This window comes from Eleutherodactylus coqui, chromosome 10 (genome assembly GCF_035609145.1).
Source record: "Eleutherodactylus coqui strain aEleCoq1 chromosome 10, aEleCoq1.hap1, whole genome shotgun sequence".
Classification (NCBI taxonomy): domain Eukaryota; kingdom Metazoa; phylum Chordata; class Amphibia; order Anura; family Eleutherodactylidae; genus Eleutherodactylus; species Eleutherodactylus coqui.
This window is the reverse complement of record NC_089846.1, coordinates 99,547,586-99,562,710: the sequence shown is the minus strand read 5'-3', so window position 1 is coordinate 99,562,710 and position 15,125 is coordinate 99,547,586. Positions and strand designations below refer to the sequence as shown.

At 42.5% G+C, this 15,125-nt stretch overlaps 1 protein-coding gene across 1 annotated transcript; it reads left to right on the top strand.

Annotated features, from left to right (window-relative positions):
- The first annotated feature begins 950 nt into the window (after positions 1-950).
- On the top strand, positions 951-10,111 carry LOC136580779 (lymphocyte antigen 6 complex locus protein G6c-like). The gene is made up of 4 exons (XM_066581624.1): positions 951-1,096; positions 1,338-1,408; positions 5,774-5,884; positions 9,512-10,111. Exons 2-4 carry the CDS (start codon positions 1,360-1,362, stop codon positions 9,706-9,708), a joined length of 357 nt encoding a protein of 118 aa, XP_066437721.1. The 5' UTR covers positions 951-1,096; positions 1,338-1,359; the 3' UTR covers positions 9,709-10,111.
- The last annotated feature ends 5,014 nt before the right edge of the window (positions 10,112-15,125 follow it).

The following is a 15,125-nucleotide window of genomic DNA, read 5'->3' as shown; positions in this document are numbered from 1 at the left end:
TATGTACATATATGTATCATTGTATGTATAACAGTATGTACACTGTATGTATCACAGTATGTACATGTATCATTGCATGTATCGCAGTATATACACTGTATGTATCACAGTATGTACATGTATCATTGTATGTATCAAAGTATGTTTAACAGCATGTACACTGTATGTATCACAGTATGCACATGTATCATTGTATGTATCACAGTATGTACATGTATCATTGTATGTGTCACAGTATGTACACTGTATGTATCGCAGTATGCACATGTATCATTGTATGTTTCACAGTATATACACTGTATGTATCACAGTGTGCACATATTACAGTATGTACATGTATGTATTAGTGTGCTCATATATCACTGTATGTATCACAGTGTGTACATGTATCATTGTATGTATTATAGTTTGTACACTGTATGTATCCCAGTATGCACATGTATCATTGTATGTATCACAGTATGCACATGTATCATTGCATCTATCACAGTATGTACATGAATCATTGTATGTATTACAGTATGCACATATATCACTGTATGTATCACAGTATGTACGTGTATTATTGTATGTATCATAGTATGTACACTGTATGTATCACAGTATGTACATGTATCATTGTATGTATCACAGTATGTACACGTATCATTGTATGTATCATAGTTTGTACACTGTATATATCACTATATGTTTCAACTGTCCCAAATGATCCCAAAAAGAACATTTATCCACCAAACATGGGTGTGTTTGTGTTCATATGTGGGTATTCTGAAAACCTAGTTTAGGAATATGGAAAACGTAAATCGGGTTTTCCCAGACGGGATCGAGCATGCTGCGTTTCCATATCTCCAAATGCTGTGCCTTGTAGTCCCACAGCAGCTGGAGAAGGCTGTGTTCATGCAGTCATCCCTAACAGCTAACAGGTGTGGCCGCCAGCCTTCCAGTAATGTGACCTGCTCCTCCCTGCAGCAGGAAGAGGTATATAGAGGGTTTAATGTATCCTGGAGCTCTTCACAGTCAGGGGACACCAGGAGAAGCAGGTGACAGTGACGAGCTGCAAATCCCACCAGCCTTATTTATACCATCGCTGCTCTTGGTGAATATTTTTAGATCCTCCTCCGTCCATCTCTCAGGTTGCATAAACTTTGGAGTTGAAGCTATTTTCCTCCAACCTTTACCTTGTAATCCCCTGTTCCCTACATCTGTTCCCTACAGCTGCTCCCCAGCTCGCCTCGCCTGCAGTATTCCTTCTTCTTTCCTCTACTCTCTAAACTCTGGGAGCTGCAGAAAGTTTTTGCACCCTGTGGGACCTTTAATCTGTGACCTTCTTCTCTCAGAGCTCTTCTGAAAGTGAGGACCATGAGGCTGTTCCTGTGCATGAGTTTGGCTCTTGGGCTGATGGCTATTGGTAAGTCTTCTGATTTCCATCAATAGAACCTTATTGTATAAAATGATTTGAATACAGGAAAAAAATTCCAAGTCTTTCTACAGCCAAATAAGCTGAAGGATGTCCTGATAATCTCATCCCCCGTGTCTTGTCTGTGGTGGGTGGTCTTGTCTATTGGCACCAATGAACATAACATCCAGTCTGCAAGGTCTTCTCAGATGTTGCGATTCCACTTGTAGGAGCATATCGTCATTATTCTTCTTCGTGTGTCGTCTTATATTTAGTACCTTCAGTAGCATTTGCATGGAACACGTAGCTGGAGTCTGCTTCAGAAGGGTGTGTCTGTGCGGAATACGCTGCCTATGAAGATGAGTCTTCTAGCGAAACCCAATATTGCATGATGGCGTTGTACAGAGGTCACCAAGGTCTCGATGATCGCAGTCTTAATTTTTCATATCTGTACTGTTACAAAAAACTTTTAGGAATTTGGCGTTTTTCCACATTAGATTTTTGGAGAAGTAGCTGCCCCCTACCAAGCCCTCAGGCCACTGATTCATGAGAGAGGAGAGCGTAGACCTCTGTATTCAGACTGCTCTCTGCACACTGAGACTGTCCAGACTCTGCTAGATTTTAGATGACCCCATATACTCCCTGCTAGCTCCATGAAGCTAATTTTTCCACAAGTGGAAAAGTCCGTACATGACTGCAGTATTACACAGGGCTGTTCTACAAGAACGCTAAGAACATGACCAGCAGCGCAGTGTAGATGGTCAGTGTAGAAAGGTCAATTGTAGACTCGTCACTTAAGCCCCCGTCACATGGGCGTATTTGTGCATGCAAAATTTACATATACAATACGCAGAGAATAGGACCAATTGATTTTATTGGGTTCCTTCGCATGTACTTATTTTTTTTTTCTCCTGTACATCTTGGTTGCACAAAAAAAAAGCAACATGCTCTCTTCCTGCATATTTGTGCACCCAAAATCCCCATAGGAGTCAATGGGGATGTGCAAATGTGGGCGCAATATGCTAGATGCGTGAAATACTGAGAAAAAGACCACATCTGGAACTCATTAGACGAATGCACACGCAAAAAGCATTGTTCACGAAGGTGCCTTACTTTTACTAACCGACTAATCTGTATAATTCTTAGGAATGTTCTGTAATTAGACCTATGTTCTCATACCTTATTCAGGTGAATATTTGTACAGCCCCCAGGGGGATTCCAGCCGTTGCAAGATATGACCTAGAGAGACGCGAGATATGAGATTGATATTGTGCAGATTATTTTTAGTGGTCACGGGGATCTCAAGGACATGCTGCTGTATATAGGCACGGCTACTAGCAGCTTGCTTACAGTAACTTTAAAGGATGCCCTCTTTCCATATGTTGGGAACCCCATTGATGTACTTGCATAGTGATGATGGGGAATCCTTCTTTTTTTTTTTTTTTTTTTTTTTGTACACTCGTGCAAAAACATTGCGCAAATATTCATACACTCGTGTGAATCCGACCTCTGTCTAGACACAACCTATAAAGGTGGGCAGTATTGGTGAAAGGAACATGTTCAGCCATGACTGCAGGAACAAGTCCTGTAATTAGTATTGTGATAGTACTTTGTATGTTTATTGTAAATGTATGTGGAAATCTCTGATCGCATCAGTGCTCAAGCCGTAAACGGTGCGTAAGTGCCATTCTAGAGGCTGTTCACATAATGGCGTCTTATCAAAGAATTGTAAGGGTGCAAATTGGCCTAACCCACCCTTCTCACCTTGTCGAATGGGATATCATTTGATAGTGACTAACATCAAGCCTTCCACTGTGATCCAGAAGTAGTCACATTAATAAAGGGAGGGGGAGGGGGGGTTGTCCCATATCATTGTGTTACTCCAACCTCCTCCAATGGAAAAAATTCTGACCTTGTTAAATCAATATTTGGTCTGTCAACACTGGAAATTCTCACAAAATGTCAAAGGGGGAGGGGGGGGGAGACTTGTACAAAAAGTGCGAAGGGTGTGAGCAGAAAGGGCAGGAGAAAAGGAAGATGAAACTTGGGAATTTGCCCTCTTGTTACGGAAGCATGCATTCATCAGCGCTCCCCTATAGATGGCAACCACTAATGTCAGAATACATAAACCACAAGGTTACACCCTCTCATTACACAGCAGACATTTGACAGATGCGACACACTAGCTGATTCTCATGCCCAAGGCGGGGACCAAAAAGAACCTTAAACTGGTCCCAGACTTGTGTGGTGGGACAAATCAGACAGAGTGAGACCGTTCTACTCTTTCAGGCTTCACCTAGAAATATCTGAGGTTTCCGCCCTTTAAAGGTTCCCCCTAGAGGCCAATATTCTGTCGTGTACTACAGCTTTAAAGTAGATGGTGTTCCTAGAATATGTCAGACTTTATAAAGCACCAGTTCCTCACATGCAGTGTGGTTACTAACGAGCAATAGGAGTTGGAAGGTTAATAAAGATTGGAGCTACATCAAAGTAGATCCCTCAACTCCCTTCTACGTAATGAAGTCCTGACACTTGGTCATGGCTCTTGTTTGTCCATGACGTTCCTCCTCCTTTACCTAAGCTGCCTTGAGCGGTGTGATCTTCACTCTGAGAGGGGGCACAAAAGAAGAAGAAAAAGAATATTCCAATGTAAATAGTACACAAGTTTAACCCTTATTGTATATCCAGGACTATGTACCCAACCTATTGTAGATGGCTGGAATATGATGGCAGCCCCCAGACTCCCCCATGCTTCTTAACTTAGATGATCAACATTGAATCCTATGATGGGCTAAGGTTCAGTAGAAGCGCAAGGGGTCCGGGGTCTTGTTGTATCAAAAACCTTTGAACCCAGTCTTGGACTACTTTGAGCTGACATAGTAGGTGGCCCTTATAAGAGTTGTATAAACTATACCAGAGTTCTGAAGAACCTACCGAGGCAATTTACTATGACAGACCACCTCCTTTGTCTGATAGTTCCTTACCAGCATAGCTTTAGGTGGTGCAGGGGCAGTTGTCACTTCTGGGCCCTGGAGATCACAGAAGAAGGCACTAATGGCACGTTAGCTGGGAGCCCTGTTAAAGATCTGTCATTATTCAGGAATGCTATGTTTTCTCCTTAGGGAGAGCACCTAGAAAGTGCGTGAGGAGACTTCGGGTGCATTCAGACGACCGTATATCGGCTCGGTTTTCATGCCGGGCCGATATACGTCGTCCTCATGTGCAGGGGGGAGGATGGAAGAGCCAGGAGCAGGAACTGAGCTCCCGCCCCCTCTCTGCCTCCTCTCCGCCCCTCTGCACTATTTGCAATGGGGAGAGGCGTAACGGGGCTAATTCGCTGAACCTAGCCCCGCCCCATCCCACCTCCTTTCATTGCAAATAATGCAGAGGGGCGGAGAGGCGGCAGAGAGGGGGCGGGAGCTCAGTTCCTGCTCCTGGCTCTTCCATCCTCCCCTTCCCCTGCACATAAGGACGACGTATATCGGCTCGGCGTGAAAACCGAGCCGATATACGTTCGTGGGAATGCAGCCTAAAGGCCATTCATGCTCATCTGGTTACTCTTTATATAAGCCTTATAACAATATTATTACAAGGCTTGTTTAAAGAGTCTAACATTGACTTGCAGAAATGCTGCCTTCCAATAGGTGGCGCTGCAGAGCTATTGTTCCATCTCCCTTATTTGCAGATGTCATTGGAGCTCACGAGCTTTAAATGTTGACTCCCAAGACATGGGCTGCAGATCATGGTTCTTAATCCTGAGAATTCTGTCAATTCATATACTCATGGGATCTTTTGCCTATTCATGACAAGGAAATCCTTTGTTTGCCTCAGGTCAGTTTTACATGTGCGATAAAATTGCGCGATGTGAGTAAAAAGGGCAAAATTATGAAACCCATGCTTTTCAATGGTTACCTTCACATTTATAATGTTTTCACAGGGAAACCTGGGCACTTTAAAAAAAAAAAAAAGCAGCATGTCCTACCTATCTGCGTTTTGCGCATATATATATATCTCCATCCATCCCTCCCTATAGGGAAACATGGATGGTTAAGAATATATGTATATAGGTTGTTATTTAGTTTTTTGTTTTTTTTCCCCCATGTTTCCCTATAGAGCCTCCTTTTTATCGCAGCGCATGAACTTGCGATTTTCTTGCAATGCATTTGTAACATTAGAAAGTCCTACTGACTTTCATGCTTAAAATTCATCGCAAAATCGCGCAAAAAAAATTGTGCAACAATCGTGAGCAGCAGCGATGTTTTTACGAGAAAAGGCAGCGCTGATGTGAAACCAGCCAAGGCCTTATGTAAATGTTTATTATGTATTTAAGTCTTTGGAGTCTGGATTTTCTAAGTCTGTGCTTTCTCTCTTTTGCAGCCTCTGCCCTAAAGTGCAGAATGTGTGACTTCCGTGCTTTATCCATATGCTTTTATGGGAAAGATGTTAAAGACTGCACTGGAAACTGCACCCATACCAAGGCGACCTTAGGTAATTATTGTAGCAGCTTCCACAGAAAGTCATCTATCGTTTCCCTTTTTTTTTTTTTTAAAGGGTTATTATTCCTAATTGGGTCTTTCACAGCATATCCACAATATACGTTATGAAAGTCTGATAGGTATAGGTACCAAAGGTGGGATCGACATCTAGCTCTCAGTTCTGGCCCTTATTGCCCTCGGCCAAGCCTAGTACATTGATTGGGGGTGGATGGGACTTGCTGGAAAAAGCCGAGCTCAGCTGAGCTACACTATTCTTAGTGCTACAGTATTGGCATAACTCCCATTGCAGTTTTGTTTCTTGGAGCTGCAGATATAGCGTAGCTTGCTGTATGGTAGCCCAGTACATACATTCCTGCCCCCCCCCCCCCTCCATAATGTCATACATGTAATGTCTTATGTTGGTGCACTTTGCAAACCTGTCTAGTCATACTGTTATGTTATATACTGTTTGTGTGTGTGTGTGTGTGTGTGTGTGTGTGTGTCTGAGTTCCAATTCTTCTGGGTTCCTGAGGCTTCAGAGTGCCAGCCACATGGGGGTACCTTGAACCCTCATGTGGTGAAGAAGAGAGGTTCCCTGAAAGTGTATGTTCCAGAGAGGAGTGAGCCCCAATTGAAGAGAGACAGAAAGCTTGAGCAACAAGCAGGTGCTACTTACAAGGCCTATTGCAGAGGTAATGTTTGTTCGTCTTTTCCTACGCAGCCATCCGGAGCTAGTGGATCACCGCGTAGAGGTACACACATTTGTTTTTCATACCTGCACTGCAAATCATTGTCATTTGTGCCTTGTATGCAAGAAGTTGCTACAGTAAAGTTTTGCCAGGCACTGACCGAGGTACGTTACTTCTGTCTGAGGCTCCATTTATTTACCGCCGAGGGTCATACCGGTGGGTAACGGAACAGTGGCATCACCCATGACATTTGTTATCCCTGTTCTCCAGTTTATTGGGCATCCCCATCCTAGGGGTGTCCGGAAGAGGGCCAGCGCTGCCCTGGCGGAGGCTATGTTGCCAGTTTATTTAGAGGAGTGACGTAGAATACTAATGCTAATTGAGGAAAGTGGTAGGCATGTTGCTGTTTAGTCGGGAATGGTATAGTGATTACTGCCTAATTGCTGGGGTAGTTTGTGCATTGTTGTGCATTGTGCAGCTGATTTATGTGACAGTCTGTTTTCCCCCCCAGTGAGTTTTCTCAATCTCAGTCATGGCAGTCATTTTGAAGGTTTGCATAACTGGGTGCCAAGCTAGACGGGGCATTTGATGGATTAATGGTAGGGCATGCAAGATGGTGGCTGTTTTTGGTACAAAAGGCAGGGTGTGGCACACAAGTGGTTGTTGTGTTGGCTGCAGTGGTGGAGCGAGCAGCTAGAACCAGAGGTTAACACAAGGTTGGATGTGGCCTGAGTCATGAGAAAAGCCTGCTGTGGAGGAGACTAGGTGCAGCCTGAAAGTGTGCTGATAGCCCAAAATATTTCTGAATGCGAAACCAAGAGAGCCCCAGTCAGTTCAAACTAGCTATGATACCAAAACCAAACTTACTACATAGAAATGGCAAAATAATCTATTTTAATACATGGATATGGCAACAGAATCACATTTACTTCATAGATACGGTACCAGAATCAAGATTACTACAAAGAAATAGTGCCAAAACTGAGTTTTACTACATCGATAAAATAACAGAATTGAACTTCCTACGCGCGCTAATTGTCACAGCTTCTGAGTTGGACATCATAAAGAGTGTAATGGAGTCCAAAAATGCATTTTACTAGAGGTTTTAATAAAAATATTCCAATTGTTAACATCGCCACAAGGAGTTGGCAATGAGCATGTTGTTCCATGCTATGTATCAGCACTTTTTCTGTAGGGTGCATGCACATTTAGGGTATGTTCACCTGGCGGTATTCACATTGTTTCTTCCATGTGACTCCTATGCCCTAACTCTCCCCTCTCGCTACACAATTTTATTGGACTTGCTGTGGATATGCCATGAAGGTTTCAGATCAGAATACCCTTTAAAGGAAACTTGAGAAAATGAGATCTGCAGTGAAGTATTGCAGTTTATTGCATTCAGCTTATTGAAGTATGCATTCATGTGTTGATTATGTAAAGTTTAAAGGGGTTCTGTCACTAAAAAAGAAAAATGCTCTACTTATCTATTCCTCCCCCATCAGTCTATTTACCAGATCTTCACCTCCCTTATCCTCTCCTGTCTCCTGCAGTCGAAGGCTCACTTCAGCTCCAGCTGCCTGCTTCTGCTCCTTCCTGTGAGGTTAGGTACATTAGGTTGGCAGTCTGCCAATGTACATTATGTCACAGGCCAGCAGGAGGACTGCCTATCTTCAGAGATTCTCATGCGAGCTGTCTCTGAAATGGATTACAATTCCTTCCTAGGCAGTGAAGCTACAGCACAGGGATGTGACCTTCACTGACCCAGCAGGAAGGAGTTTGTGATAAAGCAGCCTTCATAACAAGCTGGGCCCAGCCTGCAGTGAGCTGACATGGGGCACTGGAGAAGCTCAACCAGGAGAAGATGTGATAAGGAGACAGACAGGGAAGGGATAGGTAAGTTTAGAATATTTTTCTTTTAATGACAAAACCCCTTTAAGGTTTGTACTTGAATAGACTGAATGGCAGAGTGAATTCTGAACGGGAAACACTTACTATATGAACAGTGCAGGGAACATTGGTACACTTATATCTGGTGCATGACAAGCGGGTTCTAGGGGGGGTTATCTCTCCTTAAGGAGAGCACTTAGAAGGTGAGTGAGTTATAAGACCATGCATGCTCCTCTGGGAAATGTATGCAAATAAGGAAGATGGAACAATACCTCTGCAGTGCCACCTATTGGATGTCAGCATTCCTGTAAATCAATGTCCGATTCTTTATACAGGTCTGTAGAACATTGATTGGGAATTGAAAACCAAGCCAGAATCCATACACAGACAGCTGTTTCGGGGGTTTTCCCCCTCATCAGTGTGCAGTAGGATCCTGGCTAGTGAGAGGCCTGTGATGTGGGTTGGTAAGGGTATCCTCTCTCCTTAAAGAGAGTATCTAGGAGGTGAGCGAGGAAACTTGTAAGGCCATACACACTCCTCTGGAAAATATGCTAATAAGGAAGATGGAACAATAGAGGGGTCAAGGAACAACAAAGAGAAAATCTTGTCGTGTACCAGACTCCAATCCCTGCAGAAGGCCTCACACGGCGTATCTGGTTGCATTAAGTACTCTCGCTTGAGACACTGGATCCTTTGTTTTAGCTCAGAGAACACTCTGATATTAAAAGATATTAGGGCTTGTGAATCCAGTGCCTCAATTTGTCAGAGTATACTGTAGCTAGACCCCAGGAACCAGTGTCCAACGCTCGCCAATATCAGCTGTTCCCTGAGCTAGAACCCAAGATTGAGTTGCTGAATGTTGGGGTCTAGCTTGGCGTTGACTCTGACTTTATCAGTTATGGGAGCACCAAATCCTGGGTTCTAGCTCAGAGTGCATACAAACCACTGTATGCTCTATCTTAGGTTCTAGCCTAGTTTGCTTTGACATTATATTGGGACACCGTATAGCATCACAGTAACAATGTCGTTTTTTTTTGTTTTTTTTTTTGCTTTTGTTCTTCTAGGTACCGTCTCCTTGTTTAGCACAGAGGGTTGTTCAGACAAATGTGAAACTTCACAAAACAAGAGTGACAACGTCTTTCGCTTTAACTATACTGTGTCATGTTGCTCCACGGATGAATGTAACAGCGGAAACTCCGTAAAGGTCTCTCTCTCCCTTGGGCTGGGCATCGGGCTTCTGTGGCTTCTAAATGCCGTGTGAGCCGTGGCCACTGCAGGCGCAGCAGACGTTATGCTATAAGACTGCCCGGAAGGCTGAATGAACATATGCACATGCCATATGTGACAACTAAGCTGGACTGCTTTATAAGGTGTACAAGTCATAGTCAGGGAGCCCATGACGTGGCTTAGTCCTGTGGGGCTAACAAGCCTTTAATGTCTTTTCTCCGTTTTACCCTATTCTTCACACTTCCAGATTATTTCTCCTTTAGATATACTTCAAAGTTGCGATCTCTGAATATGAAGTCTTCCGATCGGACTGATTCACACTGATGGGTTTACTCCTGGTGCTCTTCTTTCATCCTTCCATTGAGATGTCTTTGAGTTGTAAAATTCAGTTCTAAATGCTGTAATGTATAGATAACTATAAAATCTTATTTGTGATACATTAGTCTCACTGGTGTTTACTCATGTATTTGTGTATGTGCGGAAACTCATTTAAAGGAACACTGCAAGTAAAACTGATGCACTGCATTATGCCTGGGGGTTTGGCATAATGCCTAGGGTGGGGCCTGAGGGGTTTGGCATTATGCCTAGGGCGGGGCATAATAACTTTTTTTCCAAAATGTTCCTTTGAGGGTGCTTTCACATGCAACGTTCTTTGAAAAAAAAAAAAAAAACACTGCAAGTTTTGATGTAGTTTTTAAGGCAAAGCCTTAAGTAGATTCAGGATGAACAGGGAACTAAAGGAAGGACATGTACTTCTCTCCCTGCCGCTCCAACTTCTGGGCTTCTACTTCCCCGTCACCCTGGATCCACTTGACTTTGGCATCAAAAATCGCAGTGGTGTTTTTTTCAGTAATACTCTACATGTGAAGCCGCCCCAGGGAATATTTCTGCTAAGAATTAAAGTACCAGTAAATGTAAGTCAAAGAGCAACCAATAAAGCTGCAATTGCATCCAACTTTTCCAGAATCTAATTGCCTATTAGGGTCCTTTTAGATTAGCAGATTTAACATTTGAGTGAGTGACGTAATCGTTAACTTGTTCGCTCTCATGCAGCCTATTGAGACAGGCAGATACATCATTGACTTGCTCACATGAGCATCCTACAGTACCTTCAGTCTTTCACATCTACTGAATGACTGAACGATCGGTATTTAAACTAAGCGATTAGTGAATGAGCCAACGATTTTTATGCCTGCATAAAATGAATGAAAAACTATTTATAGTGCGATCGTTGGCTGCGTCTACGCTGAACGACTATTGTTCATTTTCACTAAAATTTTATATATATATATATATATATATATATCGTTCTGTGTAGAAGTGCCTTTTGCCTAATCTTCCATCAGTATGCAGTAGGTGGAGCCTGACGTCTGGATTCTCCACCGATTAGCAGAATGGACCTCCTAAAGAGTGCATCTGTTAATTCTGCTGTTATGAAATAAAGTAGTATTTAGAAATTTATGTTGACTGGTTGAGCATAAAAAAAAAAAAAAAAACATCCAGAAAGTCTCTGCACACAGCGTGTTACTGAACCAAATTACTATTTAGTCACACCCCTCATTACTGCTCTTAAATACGTAAACCACAGCCTGGTTTAACCCAACCTGTCACTGATGTCCAGCTGCCCACCTTTCAGTGGGAAAAACCTCTATCCTCCAAACTTGTCCTATAAGGGACCTCTTTTCTGTTTATTTTGCTTTGTATTGCTGTTAGCATTACTTGTATATCTGTTACTGTCACTTTAAAGACTTTGAGCACGGGATAATAGAGTAGTGGGAGTTGCGTCCGTCCCTTCCGAGAGTCCTGAGGAGACGCTGAAAGAGATTGGACATGAAGTCTGTGTCTCCTGCTTACAGCTCAGTGGACATCCCACTTGGTTCACGGGTTTACCACCTTCACTTGTCTTATGGGCCCTGTGCCACCAGATACTCCCAGAGATATGGAAGGCCTTTCAGAGGAGAGCTCATGAAGAGCAGACTCTCCACATTACTCCAGTGTTCCCAGCTGCAAGTTGTCATTGCTGCAGGTCTACTCTCGCTGTGCTGTTGTACCCCTGAGTTGAAACAACTTATTCGTGTGGTAAATGTCACACTATTATATTCCCTAACTGGCAAGAAAAGGGACTGTTCTATTTCTGTTGCACCAGCAAACCACTATAATAAATCCTTGTTTGTTGCATACAATATTCGAGTCATGACATGGCCCCGACCAATCACCTGTTCTCTTCACATGCCAGACCTGGTGGGACTAGAAGATTTTAGACACGCACTGGATTATCCACCACCTAAGGGTATTTTTAGATTTCCTTGCCATCAAGACCCTAGCTATCAGGAACCCTATGCAGCTAGATTGCCTCACTCCAAGGATCCAAACTAGCGAGGATCAAGATGGTGCCTGAGAAGCATCAGACAGGAGGCTGCACTGCATGAAAGTGGCATCAATACACAGAGGAGACCTCAAGAGTATAATAGACAATCAGGTGAGGTGGTGCAGTGATAGAAAACTGTGTTTCACCAGAGTGGCCCTTAAGGGTAATCTAAAAAAATCTACACCATGAGGTAGATTTACTACGTCATCAAACTGGTGTATGCACTATGATGTATTTTAGTCATTTTTGCACCTCATTCAGCACTTTTCAAAGTGACTACAAAAAGTTTTGAGGCCAAGTCTAGTCCTAAAATGTGCCAAAGGTATTAATGTGTGATTCTCAGTGAGTGAAACCAAGTAATGTTTGTAGATCTGATACCTTTTTTAATGGCTTACAAAATTGCATGATGTTACAGCAAGCTTTCGGGGATATCTCGCCCCCTTCATCAGGCTAGTAAATGAAACTAGTCAGGCTGGTACGTAATTATAACATACAGATGGGAGGGGAACACATTCCTGTTTATCTAAATAAATGTTCACACAAGAAATTAGAGACTGGTTTGCACTTAAAACAACATACTAACAGAGCTAAGACATACATCGCAAATCAGTCCACTGAGCTCAGGACAGTTTTATGATGTGTCTTATCTTTTCTTCAACCTGCACATGGAAGGAGATGCAGCACCACCTATTGGATGGCAACCTTATTACAAATCAAGCTCTGAATTTCTATGAAGTTGTGTTTTGTTTTTTTTTTGTTTTATTTTATTTGGAGGAGGACATCTCTCTTGACCTCCTTTAGACCTCTCATATTCTACTTATGCAAGAATCCCAGTCTGAGGTTCAGTCCATCCTTGAGGGTATTAAACATGACCATAGATTTGTACTTACAAAGTCTTCTGTGATGCTGTGACTTGAAATTGCCCTTCAGTATTATAACTCTCATCTGCTCTATGCTGTGTCCCTGACCACAAAAATGTTTTGCCACAGGTAGTTCAGTCTTTCCCTCTGTAATTGAGAGGTGATGAGATCTCATCCTGGCTCTCAGGTTTTTGTCCTATTCCCCTGATATAACCCCCCCCCCCCAACAGGACATTTACTGCACATGATCAGGTACACAACATTGGAGGTGGGACATGTGAATGTTCCCGGGATCTTCTAGTCCTGCTGTGTTGGGGATCCGTATCCTGTCTGCGGTCAGTACATGTGAGCAGGTCTTACAGCTCCTTACCTTGCAGGGATAAGTTCCTTTTTGTGTCAGAGGCCAATGCACTCCTGATTATACAGTTCCTCAAATTTTGGAGGTTGCCTGTAACACAGAAGGTGAGGGTCTGGGAATATGGTTTTCGGACGGCCATCCTTGTGAAGGGTATGATGGAGTTTCTTTGCAGTCTTCCTTAGAACCTCTAGCTGTGAATTGTAGGTCACTACTACAGGTACACGTCCGTTTTTTTTTCTTTCTCCTTGTATTGGAGTAGTTGATTTCTGGGTATCCTGGTGGCTCTGGTGATTTGGTCATCAATTGAGGTGGGATTGTAGCCTTGATTTAAAAATGTCTTTTTGAGATGGTATAAATGTCCCTCTCTGTCTGTTGGGTTGGAGCAGATCCAGTTGTCTCTGATGGCCTGGCTGTAGACGATGGACTTTTTTGATGTGTCTAGGTTGGGAACTGTCCCATCTGAGGTATGTGGGCTGATCAATAGGTTTCCAGTATAGGGATGTCTATATTGAGTTGTTTCGAAATTTTTAGGATTGTGTCCAAAAAGTTGATTTCGGTATACGAGTAGCTTAATGTGAGGTTTATGGTGGGGTGGAATGCCTTGAATCTCTTATAGAATTTTATTAGTTCTTGTTCAGTGTTGGTCCAGGTGATTATGATGTCATCAATGTAGTGGAAGTAGGCCAATGGTTTGCTGGGGCAGAAGGCCAGAAAGTTACACTCCAGTTTTGCCATAAAAATGTTGGCATATTGCAGTGCCATTTTACTGCCCATGGCGGTCCCGGTAAGTTGCAGGAATATCTCCTTGTCAAAGGAGAAATAGTTGTATTAATGCACGCCATTAAAAGGTATTAATGGCGTGCATCACAACTTTAGTGCAAAAAATGGTCTAAAGTAACTAACTGAGATATGGGTAAAGTATGAGAAAAGTGTCTAATAAGAGGACGCAAAGCTATCACATAGCAAGCGCCACTTTGATAAATTTTAGTGTGTCTTCTGCCCGTCTTCTCTAGGTTTATGCTGTTTTAAGCTATGCTCACCTGAATTTGATATGGACTTGATGCACAATCCGCATGGGATCTGCCCATTCTGCATGAATTCCACATCAAATCTCAATCCCAATTTCGTTGATTTTGAGCGTTTCACACGTGGATTTCAGATCAGCATCACAGAAAAAAGTGACTTAGAATGCAGTGCCAAGAGAAACAATCTATTTATTTGTACATCTTGACACTTCAGTCTCCTTCTCAGTGCTCTCTATTAGAAACCATATATTTGTCACTGCGCAAAGCAATTTTTTTTAACCCCTGAAGGACGCAGCCCTTTTTTTCATTTTCTGTTTTAGTTTTACAACCTGCTTTCAAAAAATCATAACTCTTTTGACTGTCTGAGGGCTTGTTTTTTGCAGGCCAAGTTATATTTTTCAATGGTACTACGGTACTTAATGTACCATATAATGTACTGAAAAACTTTTAAAATTTGCTAAGTGGAGTGAAATGGAGAAAAAATGGAAATGGAATTCCACCATCATGTGGGGGTGTCTTGTTTTTAGTTACTGGACTATTTTAAAACATAACCTTTATTTTTGGCCCTTTAAAAACATTTATAGGGTAAATAATAAATCAACAAAACAAACACCTGGGCCAATTCTATACAGAGTTGGAGACAATCTGTAAATAAATGGACAATCACTATAACAAGTTGAAAAATTGGAAAGGACTTCTCTATAATTTCTAAAGCAGAGATGCCTCCTGATACTTTGAGAAGGTGTCAGTGAAGTGACATTAAAAAAGAACCGATCCCTAAGTGTCCAGAGAGGTCTATGGATAATGAAGAATGCATGCATCCAAAAAACCAGTTTATAG